This window comes from Rhinoderma darwinii, chromosome 1 (genome assembly GCF_050947455.1).
Source record: "Rhinoderma darwinii isolate aRhiDar2 chromosome 1, aRhiDar2.hap1, whole genome shotgun sequence".
NCBI lineage: Eukaryota > Metazoa > Chordata > Amphibia > Anura > Rhinodermatidae > Rhinoderma > Rhinoderma darwinii.
In genome coordinates this window covers 99,193,147-99,208,575 of record NC_134687.1, presented here as the reverse complement: position 1 = coordinate 99,208,575, position 15,429 = coordinate 99,193,147, and the positions used below count along the sequence as shown (strand labels likewise).

Below are 15,429 nucleotides of genomic sequence, written 5' to 3'. Positions count from 1 at the left end.
GGTTGGTGCTGGGTGAATTTCTATAACTTAAATTTCTGGCAATTCGTGTGAAGGGGCAACTCAAGGGGGTGCAATTGCAACCTCTTTCATACAGATGCATTAGTCGAAGAGAGTCTGTCCTGGTGAGATTTTTTTCGTAAAAAAAAAAAAGTAAGCTCGACCATTTTCCGAACAGTTGTGTTTATGAGAAAACACATCGATGTTATCAGAAAAAAAAGTGTAAAAAGTAGGATTGTTTTCACTGAGTATTAGGGTATGTTCACACGACAACGCCAAATATGTCTGAAATTACGGATCTGTTTTCAGGAGAAAACAGCTCCTAAATTTCCAATGTTTTCACAAGTGCGTTTTTCGCGGCGTCTTTTACGGACGTAATTGGAGCAGGTTTTCATTGGAGTCAATGAAAAATGGCTTCAATTACGTCCCAAGAAGTGTCCTGCACTTCTTTGACGCGGCCGTAATTTTACGCGCCGTCTTTTGACACCGACGCGTAAAATGACAGCTCGTCTGCACAGAACATCGTAAGACCCATTGCAAGCAATGGCCAGATATTTGCCGACGTAAAACGCCTCCATTACGCCTGAAAATTGGTCGTGTGCACATACCCTTAGAGCGTCTTACTTAAAATAGTTATATAACCATTGGCACTTATACAATGAGCTGGGACTCCTACTTCATAGTTGAGGAGAAGAACAGTCCCATACATTTATTATACCTTCTTCCATAAAAACACAGTCAGGAAATATAATAGGATTGTCTCGATATGCCTGTGTATTGTTCATCTTTCATGTATATGTTATATGTAATTGTTAGGGAAGCAGGAGCAATATCAAAATTGATTTATTTTTTATTTCCTGTTTTCCATATAGAGATATGATTGCAACTGGCTGTGAAGATAAAAATGTCAGAGTATATTACCTAGCCACAAGCTCTGATCAACCCTTGAAGGTTTTCACTGGACATACAGCCAAGGTGTTCCATGTACGGTGGTCTCCTCTGAGAGAAGGCATTTTATGCAGTGGCTCAGATGATGGGTAGGTTGGACAATTACTTCAATTATTGACAATGAGTGGTAACATATATTTTCTGCGGGGTTGAGATATAGTAGGGTTCTAGTTACTAGTATTTTTTGGAGGGTTTTTTCCGAGCAGGATTGGAAGGTTTTGAATATTTTTTCATTTACAACCATATTGTTAACAATGGTGGATAGGCTGGACATGTCCTATCCGTACTCCATATCAGGGCATATTGATCTGCGAGAGGGGCTTTCCTAATCAGAGCTGCTTAGACCGCCATCCACTCTGGAGGACTTGGTGTGACCATGTATTGCAGGTGTGCCCTTTAATTTGAGCACCTGCCTGATTCGCTGGGGTTCATCTGATCCAGAGGGCTGCTTGCTTTGAAAGAGGGACTGCCCAGTTGGAAAACCCATTAAATTGTCAGATTGTTAAATGTTGTCATAGAGACATTACTCATTGTTGGGAATAACATTCTATGTAGCCCCACCAATAAGAACTTCTAACATGTCCATATAGTAAGAACCAAAGGACTGTGGCTCCGATGAAAATTTCTTGGCTTAATCCAGGAAAGGTGAAGATAAGCCACAGACTATGCCACAGCCCCTTTGTTTGAACTATCAATGAGACCTCCCTACATGCCTCTATGACATATCAGACGTTTTCTATAACTAGAGGTACGTGTTAATGGTTGTTTTCATTATGTCTATGACCAGAAATTACATTATATTGGGTACCCTCATGCAAAGCTTTATGAGGTTCCAATATTTGACCACATTTTTCTCACTTCACTATCTCTAGTCTGATAACAAGGTTATTAGATAAATGCTTTTGGAGTCTAATGGTAGCCATAGACATGAATAATTGTTAGCTATCAGCCCCCAGTTCTCCGTACTAACATGTTCGGCTCGGCTGACATGATATTTCACTAAGGGGAGGCAAAGGATTGGAAAAGTTAAAATCCAGTTTGCTGAATCCTTGCATGAGGGAACCATCGGGCAATGCTCCTTTCTATATAAATTCGATCCTTATCTTATATTCTAATATTGCTTCCAGAACTGTAAGGATATGGGACTACACACAAGATGCCTGTATAAATGTTCTAAGTGGCCACACTGCCCCTGTCCGGGGATTAATGTGGAATACAGAAATACCATACCTTCTAATATCTGGAAGCTGGGATTACACTATACGAGTATGGGACACCAGGGATGGAACCTGTTTGGATACGGTGTATGATCATGGGGCAGATGTATATGGTATGTTAATTCTCTCCATTATATTTACTAAACTCAGTTCTGTACCTGTGTGACATGGTTAAAATGTAGTTACTTCTCTCCACTTATAGTCCTTCCATTGCTTGTAGAGAAGGAATTGTTTTTTTAAAAAGCACTATATAAATAAAGATTATTTTTTTATTATTATTATTAACATTGAGAACCAAAAAATATATATAAATTTCCTTTAACTTTATGGTTAAAGAGGCTCTGTCACCAGATTTTGCAACCCCTATCTGCTATTGCAGCAGATAGGCGCTGCAATGTAGATTACAGTAACGTTTTTATTTTTAAAAAACGAGCATTTTTGGCCAAGTTATGACCATTTTCGTATTTATGCAAATGAGGCTTGCAAAAGTACAACTGGGCGTGTTGAAAAGTAAAAGTACAACTGGGCGTGTATTATGTGCGTACATCGGGGCGTGTTTACTACTTTTACTAGCTGGGCGTTGTGTATAGAAGTGTCATCCACTTCTCTTCACAATGCCCAGCTTCTGGCAGTGCAGCACTGTGACGTCACTCACAGGTCCTGCATCGTGTCAGGACACATCGGCACCAGAGGCTACAGATGATTCTGCAGCAGCATCGGCGTTTGCAGGTAAGTCGATGTAGCTACTTACCTGCAAATGCTGATGCTGCTGCAGAATCAACTGTAGCCTCTGGTGCCGACACGATGCAGGACCTGTGAGTGACGTCACAGTGCTGCACTGCCAGAAGCTGGGCGTTGTGAAGAGAAGTGGATGACACTTCTATACACAACGCCCAGCTAGTAATAGTAGTAAACACGCCCCGATGTACGCACATAATACACGCCCAGTTGTACTTTTACTTTTCAACACGCCCAGTTGTACTTTTGCAAGCCTCATTTGCATAAATTCGAAAATGGTCATAACTTGGCCAAAAATGCTCGTTTTTTAAAAATAAAAACGTTACTGTAATCTACATTGCAGCGCCTATCTGCTGCAATAGCAGATAGGGGCTGCAAAATCTGGTGACAGAGCCTCTTTAAATTGACAGTTTGTTACTAAAAGAATTTGCATAATGTGAGTTGCTGGTCAGTTTCTGAGAATATAAAGGAGTTGTCACAGTGAAGACATCGCTTCACTAGGACATTCCATCAATGTTCAATCGGTGGGGGAAAGTGCCGTGCCACATTGCCTCCTGTCAGGTCTGTTCGGCTTTCACTGGAGGGCACATGGTCATCCCATTATTATCAATCACTGACCATTCTTCTGAGACAACCGCCATAATGAAGAAGGGACAACATAGAACAGTATGGCCGCACTTTATTAGGAGCGGCTGCTGGAAATCCTTTTTCAGAAGTAGTCTATTGAGCTCTGGAAAGACCACTAAAGCCTGGTCAGTGGCACACAAAGGATTATCTGTCAACTAAAAATAACATAATTATTATAGGGCCACTGTAAGCCCCTGTCCAGTTAACTCTGAAGACTGGTGTTGTTGTAGCTCCTGGGTCCTCATCAGTGTGCCTTAGGCTGGGATCACACGAGCATGTTACGTCCGTAATGGACGGAACGTATTTCGGCCGCAAGTCCCGGAATGAACACACTACAGGGAGCCGGGCTCCTAGCATCATAGTTATGTACGATGCTAGGAGTCCCTGCCTCGCTGCGGGACAACTGTCCCGTACTGTAATCATGTTTTCAGTACGGGACAGTACTTCCACGGAGATGCAGGGACTCCTAGCATCGTACATAACTATGATGCTAGGAGCCCAGCTCCCTGCAGTGCGTTCGGTCCGGGACTTGCGGCCGAAATACGTTCCTTCCATTACGGACCGAACATGCTAGTGTGAACCCAGCCTAACATGACATAATGAAAATGTAAAAGTCTATTTTGAGACAACATTATGAAGAGGACCTGTCATCTCTCCTGACGTGTCTGTTTTAGTAAATAATTGCATTCCCCGTGAAATAACAATACTGGAACATCTTTTCTTAGAACTCAACTTGTGCCATTTTGCTGTTAATCCTCCTAGAAATGTAAAGGGAAGGTGTCACGATTTTATTTTAATTTTTTTTATCATATTGCTTTTAATATACTTTCAAAAATTTAATTTAATTGTGTTCTCATGTTTTACTTATTAATGTATTCTTAGAGTACGTTCACACGCAGTGGTTTCAGACGTAATTCGGGTGTTTTACGCCTCGAATTACGCCTGAAAAAACGCCCCTAATACGCCTACAAACATCTGCCCATTGCCCTCAATGGGTTTTACGATGTTCTGTTCCCACGAGCCTTTATTCTACGCGTCACTGTCAAAATACGGTGCGTAAAATGACGGCTCATCAAAAGAAGTGCGGGACACTTCTTGGGATGTTTTTGGAGGCGTTTTTCATTGACTCCATTGAAAAACAGCTCCAAAAACGGCAGTAAAAAAACGCAGCAAAAAAACGCGAGTTGTTAAAAAAACATCTGAAAAGCAGGAGCTGTTTTCCACTGACGTTTTTGCTCACTGCGTGTGAACATACCCTTACTTTTACTTCTCTATGGGGGCTGCCATTTTTTTTTTTCATCTCTGTATGTGTCGATTAACGACACATACAGAGATGCTATACGTCACATACAACCCCCACAAAGACCAAAACGAAGCTCGTTCGTAGAGCGAAATCCGGCGTCATTTTCATGTTGGCCGGAAGCCGCTGCCGGACAGTAAGATTACGACTTCCGGCTGTGTCTTCCGGCCATATGTTCAACGAAGCGAAGGCGCAACGAAGAGGAGCGTAGACCTGCAGAGGCGGCGGCAGGAGCAGGTAATTTATGTTCGTGTATGTTTGTGTGTATTATGTTCGTGTGTATTATGTTCGTGTATGTTCGTGTTATACTGTCTGCTGAGCCCTGTATCTAATCCTCCTACACTGTGCAGTCGCTCAGAAAATAGCGGCACACAGTGTAGGAGGTTTGAAGACATTGAAACCCTTCCTTCTCCTGGCACTAACCAGAAGAAATGAGGGGGGATTGTGTGAGGACACTAGAGGAGAGTGTGTCCCCCTCAAATTTGCAGCATAAATCAATGAGGTTGCTTTACCACAGTGACCATGCTGCAATTTTGGAAACTGCTCCCTCTAGTGGCCAGCACATGAAAATGTTATAAATTAGAATCTAATTTATAATATTTCCTGACTTGTGAAAAAATTAAAACAATGTGTAATCACTTAAAGAGGCTCTGTCACCAGATTTTGCAGCCCCTATCTGCTATTGCAGCAGATAGGCGCTGCAATGTAGATTACAGTAACGTTTTTATTTTTAAAAAACGAGCATTTTTGGCCAAGTTATGACCATTTTCGTATTTATACAAATGAGGCTTGCAAAAGTACAACTGGGCGTGTTGAAAAGTAAAAGTACAACTGGGCGTGTATTATGTGCGTACATCGGGGCGTGTTTACTACTTTTACTAGCTGGGCGTTCTGATGAGAAGTATCATCCACTTCTCTTCACAACGCCCAGCTTCTGACAGTGCAGATCTGTGACGTCACTCACAGGTCCTGCATCGTGTCGGCACCAGAGGCTACAGTTGATTCTGCATCAGCATTTGCAGGTAAGTAGCTACATCGACTTACCTGCAAACGCCGATGCTGCTGCAGAATCATCTGTAGCCTCTGGTGCCGACACGATGCAGGACCTGTGAGTGACGTCACAGCGTGATCTCTGGAGAACACGGCTGTGTCTGCACTGCCAGAAGCTGGGCATTGTGAAGAGAAGTGGATGACACTTCTATACACAACGCCCAGCTAGTAAAAGTAGTAAACACGCCCCGATGTACGCACATAATACACGCCCAGTTGTACTTTTACTTTTCAACACGCCCAGTTGTACTTTTGCAAGCCTCATTTGCATAAATACAATAATGATCATAACTTGGCCAAAAATGCTCGTTTTTTTTAAATGAAAACGTTACTGTAATCTACATTGCAGCGCCTATCTGCTGCAATAGCAGATAGGGGCTGCAAAATCTGGTGACAGAGCCTCTTTAAATTCAAATTTTTTAACTGAAAAAATAAAAATAAAATTCTAGCGACACATTCCCTTTAAGACTATATTGACAACTGGGTGTTACTAGTTGGGATGTTTACCTACACAGACTTCCAATGTCCAATTAGTGCTGACAGAGTCAGACTGTAGGTACCCACACTTTTAACGGGGAATGGTAACACCCAGTTGTCAATTTATTCATACATTTCTAGGAGGAATAACACAATGAACTGAACAACACAGTGTTCTAAGAAAATATGTCCCAGGATTGTTATTCTATGGATCTATCTGATTTCTATATTATTTAGGTCTAACATGCCATCCCAATCGACCGTTCACTATGGCATCTTGTTCACGGGACTCCACTGTGAGGCTTTGGTCACTAACCCCATTGATTTCACCTCTTCAAATAAATATCCTGGCAGACCGACCTTGGGAAGAAGTAATTGGTAACACTGGTAAGTGATCATCTTATTTATGATTACTGAAAGACTTACATTTAAGGGCTTGTCCACACGTAACGGAATTGCTGCGTATTTCCCGTCCGGAATTGTGGACGGAATATATGCAGAACACAGTAGCAGTGAAGTGGGTGTGAAAGAACAAATGTCATCCACACACTGTGGAAAAAATCAGTCCAGAAATGAACTTGCGGTGCATATTTTTAGTTCCGCAGCAAGTCAATTACTGCTGCGGAAAGTGGACTGAAATGCTGCGATTTTCAGAGGAGATATCACCGTACACAGGCTTGACCAAAACGCCGGAAAATCCGCACATTTTCTTCAGTAAAAAACGCACAGCGGATTGTCTGCTAGTTCAAGCGGAAATCCTGCAGAAATTTGTTATGTGTGGACAAGCCCTAAGGCTGGGTTCACACAGTTTTTTGCAGGCAGAAAATCTGCCTCAAAATTCCATTTGGGATTTTGAGGCAGATTTTGTTCTGCCTGCACGCCGATTTATGCAGCGTTTTTCACAGCATTTTTCGCCTGCGGCCAAAATACGCTTTCTCTGCCTCCCATTGATGTCAATGGGAGGTCAGAGGCGTAAATGCCAGAAAATAGGGCATGTCCCTTTATTTTTTTTTCCACGAGCCGTTTTTTCCGCTCGTGGGAAAAAAACGCCGTCGCCCCCTATTGAAATCATTGAGAGGCATTTTCGGCCCTTTTTTTGGCGCGTTTTCTGGTGCGGTTTCCACGTCAAAAAAACGTGTCAAAAAACTGTGTGAACGACCCTTAAAGTGATTAATTTGTCAATATTATATTTTTATTTTCTTCATCTGATAGACCGTGCCATGGAGTCTGGGGCCCCGCCTTTACTTTGTGGGAAAGTATCTCGTGATATTAAACAAGAAGTGGACAAATTGACTGGTAATCTGAGGAGCAAGAAACTGAGATGGTTTTCTGAATGTCTCTCTGTAAGTACCATGTTTTTACAATGAACCCCTCAATTGCCAGGCCTGGAAAGGCTTTAATGACCACTAAAAAATGTTTGTCTTTGAATCTCTGCTTTTCAGGAGCCATAACTTTTTTTTTCAGCGATGTGGTTGTATGAGGTTTAGTTTTATTTAAAAAAGTTTATTTTTGCAGTGTGAATTTAGAAAATAGCGACTATAGTCATGGTTATTCTGTTCATTTTATTTATACCGTTCACATTTTACTCTAAGTAACCTGTTAAATAAATTATTGCCGTCGTGTAGATACCTCATATGTGTCGGTTTTTTGTTTTTATGTAATGTATGGACAATAAAATATATTTTATACTAAATAATTACTTTTTTTGTGGACAATTCTTTATTTATTATTTTTTTATTTTTTTAATCCCATGAATGGATAACCTTTTAACGACTTTACTTTATACTTATTATGTATTAGCATACTCCTGTATGTTAATAAATTATACTGTGTCTTTATGACAAAAGATGCTGTTAGGGCAATACATAGTGTGCTCTAACAGCAGACATACAGAACAGACAGACCTGGGGCCCTTTCTAGGTCCCCAAGACTGGCTGCAGAGGTTTCCCTCAGTCTCCAATCGAGTCAACGGTTAACCCAGTGACGCAATCGAAAGGGGGAGTTCCCTTAGCTCATACTGCGGTCATGGACCTTGGCAATCAAAGCTAGTAACAGCTCCTGCTTAGAGAATGAACGTTCACTGGAACACTCATTATCCTCTTTTACAGCAACGCCAATAGACGTCGCTGTAGATTCAGGACCTGCACTGCCTACCATCAACAGACAGTGGACGGTCGAGAAGGGGTGAAAAATAAACTTGATGTTATGAAAGGGATTGTGTGAGATAGATTAAAAAAAACATGGCTGTCTTCTTCAAGCAGCATCACTCTTTTTCATGGGCTGTGTCTGGTATTGAAATTAAATTGAGTGGGGCTGAGCTGCACTACCAGACACAAATGAAATGGTGCGGTTTCTGGAAGATAGTATTCATGTTTTTCTAATCTCATACAACCCCTATCTGCACGAGTCTGTAACTATACGTCGTCGCGGGAGGTTACTTCCCGCACGAGGATGTATAGTTACTGAGTTGTTTCCGGCACACACTGTCAGCGATCGCCGCATTTTAGGGGCTTCTAGCATATCGTCAGACCTTGGTCCGCATTTTAGGGGTTTTTAGCATATCGGCAGACCTCCAGCTGGTCCTGATAGGCTTCCTGTCAGAATGACAGGAAGTCACTGTGTCGTTCCCGATGCACACTGTCGGCGACAAGGTGTGCATCGGGAACCGGGAGGTCAGCTGTCCCCGACAGTTAATTTAGTCAATTAACCCCTTAAATGCGGCAATCAATTACGATCGCCGCGTTTAGGGGGTTTGTACATCGCACATCGGCAGCCCCCCATGCAATCGTGGGGGTTGCTGATGCTTGTGATGGCATCTGGAGGCCAGACAACAACCTCCGGGTTCTCCATGTATGGAAGCCTATGGCTGGTCCTCGTAGACTTACTGTTAGTGTGACTGACGTCACACTGAAAGTTGTAATACATTACACTACCTAGGTAGTGTAATGTATTCTAGCAGCAATCAGAGCTGCAGGTAAAAAATAAAGTGTAAAAAGTAAAAAAAAAGTTAATAAAAATGTTTTAGAAATGTGTTAACAAAAAAGTTTGTTTTTCCTGTAATAAGTCTTTTATTATAGGAAAAAAATGAAAACGTAAAAAAAAAAGTACACATATTTGGTATCAGTGCGTTCGTAAACGATCCAAACTCTAAAACTATAATGTTATTTTTCCTGCACGGTGAACACTGCAAACAAAATAAATGAAAAACGATGCCAGCATCGCTATTTTTTGGTCACCACCCCTCCCAAGATATAGAATAAAAAGTGATAAAGAAGTTGCATGTACCCCAAAATAGTACCAATAAAAACTACAACCCAACCCGCAAAAAACATGCCCTTACACAGCTTTTTTGACTAAAAAATAAAAAAGTTATGGCTCTCAGAATATGGTGACACAGAAAATTAATTATTTTATAGGAAAGTAATTTTATTGTGCAAACGCTGCAAAACATAAAAAACCTATATACATCTGCTATCGCCGTAATCGTACCGACCCGCAGAATAAAATAAAATGTAATTTATTGCGCACGGTGAACGCTGTAAGAAATAAAGAATTTAAAACGCCAAAATCGCTGTTTTTTGGTTACCTTAGGTCTAAACAAAATGTAATAAAAAGTGATCAGGAAGTTGTATGTACCATAAAAGCTACAGCTCGTCCTGCCAAAAATAAGCCCCCAGACTGCTCAATTGACCAAAAAATAAAAAAGTTATGCCTCTCAGAATGTGATGATAAAAAACAATTATTTTTTTTAACAAAGTCTTTCTCCGTAAAAGTAGTAAAATATAAAAAAACCTATATAAATTTAGTATCACCGTAATCGTATTGAGACGCAGAATAAAACTAAGTTGTCGTTTTTACCGCATGGTGAAAGACGTAAAAACAAAACCCCAAAAACGATGGAGTTTTTTTCCAATTTCAGCCCGCAAATAATTTTTGTTCAATTTTCCCAGTACTTTATATGGTACTTTAAATGGTGTCAGTAGAAACTACAACTCCTCCTGCAAAAATAAGCCCTCACACCACTCTATTGATGGAAAAATAAAAAAGTTATGGCTCTTGGAATGCTGGGAGTGAAAAACGAAAATGAAAAAGCAAAAAAAGGATCAGTCCTGAAAGGGTTCATTAATTTCTAATAAAAAAACATTTATGACCACATATGGGGTATTGCCGTACTCGGGAGAATTTGCTTTTCAAATGTTGGGTTGCTTTTCCTCTTTTATCCCTTGTGAAAATTAAAAAATTCAACATTTTAGTGGACAAAAATGTTGATATTAATTTTCACGGCCTAATTCCACTAGATTCTACAAAAAACCGGTGGGGTCAAAATGCTAACTATAGCCCTAGAAAAATTCCTTGAGGGGTGTAGTTTCCAAAATGGGGTAACTTTTGGGGGGTTTCCACTGTTTTGGTCCGTCCAGGGCGTTGCAAACCCGACATGGCACTGAAAACCAATCCAGCAAAATCTGTGCTCCAAAATCCAAAAGGCGCTCCTTCCCTTCTGAGCCCTGCTGTGAGTCCAAACATCAGTTTATTACCACATATGGGGTATAGCCGTAATCGGGAGAAATTGATTTACAAATGTTGGGGTGCTTTTTCTCCTTTATTCCTTGTAAAAGGGGTGTAGCTTCCAGAATGGGGTCACTTATGGGGGTTTTCGACTGTTTAGGCACCACAAGACCTCTTCAAACCTGACATGGTGCCTAAAATATATTCCTAAAAAAAACGAGGCCCCAAAATCCTCTAGGTGCTCCTTTGCTTCTTAGGCTGGTGCTTCAGTCCATTAGGACACTAGGGACACATGTGGGATATTTCTAAAAACTGCAGAATCTGAGCAATAAATATTGGGTTGCGTTTCTCTTGTAAAACCTTCTGTGTTACAGAAAAAATGTATTGCAAATGGATTTCAGCAAAAAAAATTACATTTTTAAATTTCACCTCTACATTGCCTTAATTCCTGTGAAACGCCTAAAAAGGTTAAAATACTTTCTGAATGCGGTTTTGAATACTTTGAGGGGTGCAGTTTTAAAAATGGGGTGATTTATGGGGACTTTCTAATATATAAGGCCCTCAAAGCCACTTCAGAACTGAACTGGTCCCTGAAAAAATAGCCTTTTGAAATTTTCTAGAAATTGCTGCTAAAGTTCTAAGCCTTGTAACGTCCTAGAAAAATAAAAGGACGTGAAAAAAAACGATGCAAACATAAAGTAGTCATATGGGAAATGTTAACTTGTAACTATTTTGAGTGGTATTACTATCTGTTTTACAAGTAGATACATTAAAATTTAAAAAAATGCTAATTTTTGCTAATTTTCTCTAAAATGTGACGTTTTTCACAAATAAATATTGAATTTATCGACCAAATTTTTTCACTAACATAAAGTACAATATGTCACGAGAAAACATTTTCAGAATCGCTTGGATAATTTGAAGCATTCCAAAGTTATTACCACATAAAGCGACACATGTCAGATTTGAAAAAAATCATCTGTGTCCACAAGGCCAAAACAGGCTGCGTCCTAAAGGGGTTAATGAAATCAGCATTTGTCTGCATAATAACATTGAGAATAGAGTGCTATAAATGACACCTACCTAAATCCTTAAATTCCTAATATAATCATTAGATTGACTACATAAGTAGAACTTTACTTTATATATTGAGCTGGAACTGGTAACAAACTGTATATAAAGCTACATCTAAGGCTTTGTTCACATCTGCGTTGGGGTCCCATTCTGATGTTCTGTCGGAGCTTCCGTCAGAACAGGACCCTGAACAGACACAAACGGAAACCAGAGGTTTCCGTTTCCACCACCATTGATTTCAATGGTGACGGATCCAGTGCCCATGGTTGCCGTTTGTCTCTGTTGTGCACCGGACTCGTCGTTTTGCCGGAACCAATATCGTAGTCTTTGAAATAAATTGTGATGTGTCTGTTCAGGGTCCCGTTCTGACGAAAAGCTCAGACGGAACGTCAGAACGGGACCCAAACGCAGATGTGAACAAAGCCTAAGATACATTTTGATGCAATTTTGGTAAATACTACAGTGAATACAAAAATATATTTATATTTAAATACAAAAAAATCTTACCTAGCATAGTGGCTGTTTTGCAGAAAGTGAAAGTCCAATAATCCAGCACCTAAAGTCCTGGAAAGTTTTTTAACCTGGCATGTGACAAAAATATGCCAGATTAGAAGGAAATTACCTGATACGTAGGTTGGCACGGGGTCAGTGGTATGTCAACATTTTGGAGAAGAGACGTCAGTACAGTATATATATATATATATATATATATATATATATACATATACACAGTCTAATTGTAGATGAACACAGCACTCCACACAGCTGTATATTAGGCCATGTGCATGTTACCAGAAGTAACGGCACCAGGACAAAAACAAGCTACAGTGCTCCAATAGGCAATTAGGCTAATCACTGAAAGCTGCAGTGGCCAATCTAAGAAATATAGATATATGTACATAACACAGGAGGTCATACATTACCAATGTATTGCACACCTCGAGACAGCAGCGTTCGCGCACGTCTAATGCGTGTGCTCAAAGATGGCGCCAGGACTGGAAATAGAGTCTGTGGAACGCAAGTGGTGAAAAAGTCACCAGTGCGCATGCGCAGGATCGGAACTTGCGGTCCAGCCCTTCTGCGCATGCGCGGGCTGCGTTACCCAATGTCACGGTTCTAAAAACCTCAGAATTTACGTGCATATGGGACAAAAGCAGTAAAGATAATACTGCATAGGTAACATAGTGTGTGAACCATGGGAAAAAGATATATAAGACATCTACTTTCAAATAGTACAGTGATGAATACTCAGTTATGACAGTGTAGCTCAACTAGATATTCTTCACTACAAATCAAATTTAGTGGGAAGAGAATTATCCAATATGGGATTTCAAACGCGATCCACACCCATAAATCTCTGGGGGATACATATATATAGAATACTGTTAAAATGAAAATTTTATCTAATAAAGAGTAACTGAATCTACATGTACCATATAGCTATATGAAAATAGTGTATGTATAAAAAAAATATCTATTCCATGATTCTAACACACTACATTTCTGAATTTATAGTTAAAGAACCAAGAGAACATATAATTATCGTAGACCAATAGCGATCACATAAAACAGGCCTCTGCTACTTTCGTGCAGCCATCAAATCGCTTCACAGTTAGTGCATATCTAAATATGTGGACCAAACGGGTATTCCACATTCAATCCCTTGGGAGACATAGTTTCAAGTCTGTATATCCATTCCAATTCCTTTCTTTTAAGGGCCCGCTCCCTGTCCCCACCTCGTCTCATTGGGGGTACTGAATCTATAATCCTGAATCTAAATTATGACACCCCATGATTATTATCCGAAAAGTTTCTGGATACAAGTAGATCCCGTCTTTTTGTTTTTATGTTGGACTTGTGATTCCTCATCCTCAATGTTACCTCCGTTGTGGTCTCCCCAATGTAGTGAAGACCACAAGGGCAACTAAGTAAGTAAATGGCAAAAGCTGTCTGACAAGAGTAGAAACCCCGAATGGTCATTGGTTTACCGGTTTGTGGATGGTTAAAAGTGTTGCCCTTGATCATGTTATTACACATATTACATCCCAAAACAGGGATAACAACCCTGTTTCGGAGGAGCCAAAAAAGTTTGTCCCTTACGGCTGGAACCAATGTCAGCCCTAACCACACTATTTTTTATAGTCTTGCCCTTTCTACAGGCCATCATGGGTCTCTCCTGAAACTCAACGGTATCAGGAAATGCTCTACCCAGTACACTCCAATTTTTCCTCAAGATCTCACGGACTAATCGCCGAGAATGTAGAAACAAAAGGAACGCAAACCTTCTTTTTCCTAGAAGTTTTACCACTTAGGAGGACATTCCTATCTAATATCAGTTATCTGGTATTAGAGAGGAACTACTTTTTCACCGCTTGCGTTCCACAGACTCTATTTCCAGTCCTGGCGCCATCTTTGAGCATGCGCATTAGACGTGCGCGAACGCTGCTGTCTCGAGGTGTGTAATACATTGGTAATGTATGACCTCCTGTGTTATTTACATATATCTATATTTCTTAGATTGGCCTCTGCAGCTTTCAGTGACTAACCTAATTGCCAATTGAAGCACAGTAGATTATTTTTACATATTTTGTATCCACGTACACTGCACTTGATATATGAAAGTACGATTGTACTAATGCACTTTGAACAACTGTTCCATAATATGGGTTGAAAGTTTTCTGTATACACTTGATTTTTGTAAATTGTACATCAATTAGTTTTATGTTAATTATTGGATGTACCTCCTATTTATATCTGACAATGTGTGTAGTGCTGTACAGCTTGAGAAAGGTTCTGTGACTAACCGAAATGTCGCTGCTCACTTGAGGTGAATAAATCCACCCTTTTTTCATCTATCTGGAAGTCCCGGTGCCGTTACTTTGTCCTATGGTTTCTATATATATATATATATATATATACACACGCATCCTTCACTAGATCTATCGATCTGTCTTTTTAGGTATTTATCGTATTTATCTATACCCTTTCTATAATTCAGAATTTTCAATATTCAGGGACCATGATGATGTCCATGTCTATCCAGCTAGCTCCCTATCTACTACCGATAATTTGTCATTTCAAATTATTAGGCACCAGCATGCTGAAATATAAAATGTTGAAATAAGCCCAGATTCACTCAGATGTATTATTCCAGTATTATCAGCACTAATTCCAGTATTTACCCTAACAATTTTCTGCCTTCTTCAGCCTCCAGGTGGTAGTAAAAATTTATGGGACTTAGTTGCTGTGCTAAAAGGTCAAGACGACAGTTTACTTCCTCAAAACTATTGCAAAGGAATTATGCACATGAAGCATCTAGTTAGGTTCAAAACTGTAAGTACCGTATTATTTCTATTTCTTGAGTAGATCATTAAAGCATGCATCGGCCATTGTTGACATTAGTGCCCCAACACAATGTGTTAAGGTGGTTTTACACAGGCAGATATCGCCCTTGTTTACCACCTTTAAAACGAGTGCCAATCGACAAGACAGCTT

General features: G+C 40.2%; 1 protein-coding gene across 5 annotated transcripts in view; it reads left to right on the top strand.

Annotated features, from left to right (window-relative positions):
* WDR17 (WD repeat domain 17) overlaps positions 1–15,429 on the top strand; it is a 128,466-nt gene that overhangs the window by 78,886 nt on the left and 34,151 nt on the right. For all 5 annotated transcript variants that reach the window (XM_075860237.1, XM_075860238.1, XM_075860235.1 and 2 more), the window contains 5 exons: positions 870–1,034; positions 2,073–2,275; positions 6,592–6,741; positions 7,567–7,697; positions 15,142–15,267. In XM_075860237.1, coding sequence (XP_075716352.1) covers positions 870–1,034; positions 2,073–2,275; positions 6,592–6,741; positions 7,567–7,697; positions 15,142–15,267 — 775 coding nt within the window. The remainder of the gene's footprint in view (positions 1–869; positions 1,035–2,072; positions 2,276–6,591; positions 6,742–7,566; positions 7,698–15,141; positions 15,268–15,429) is intronic.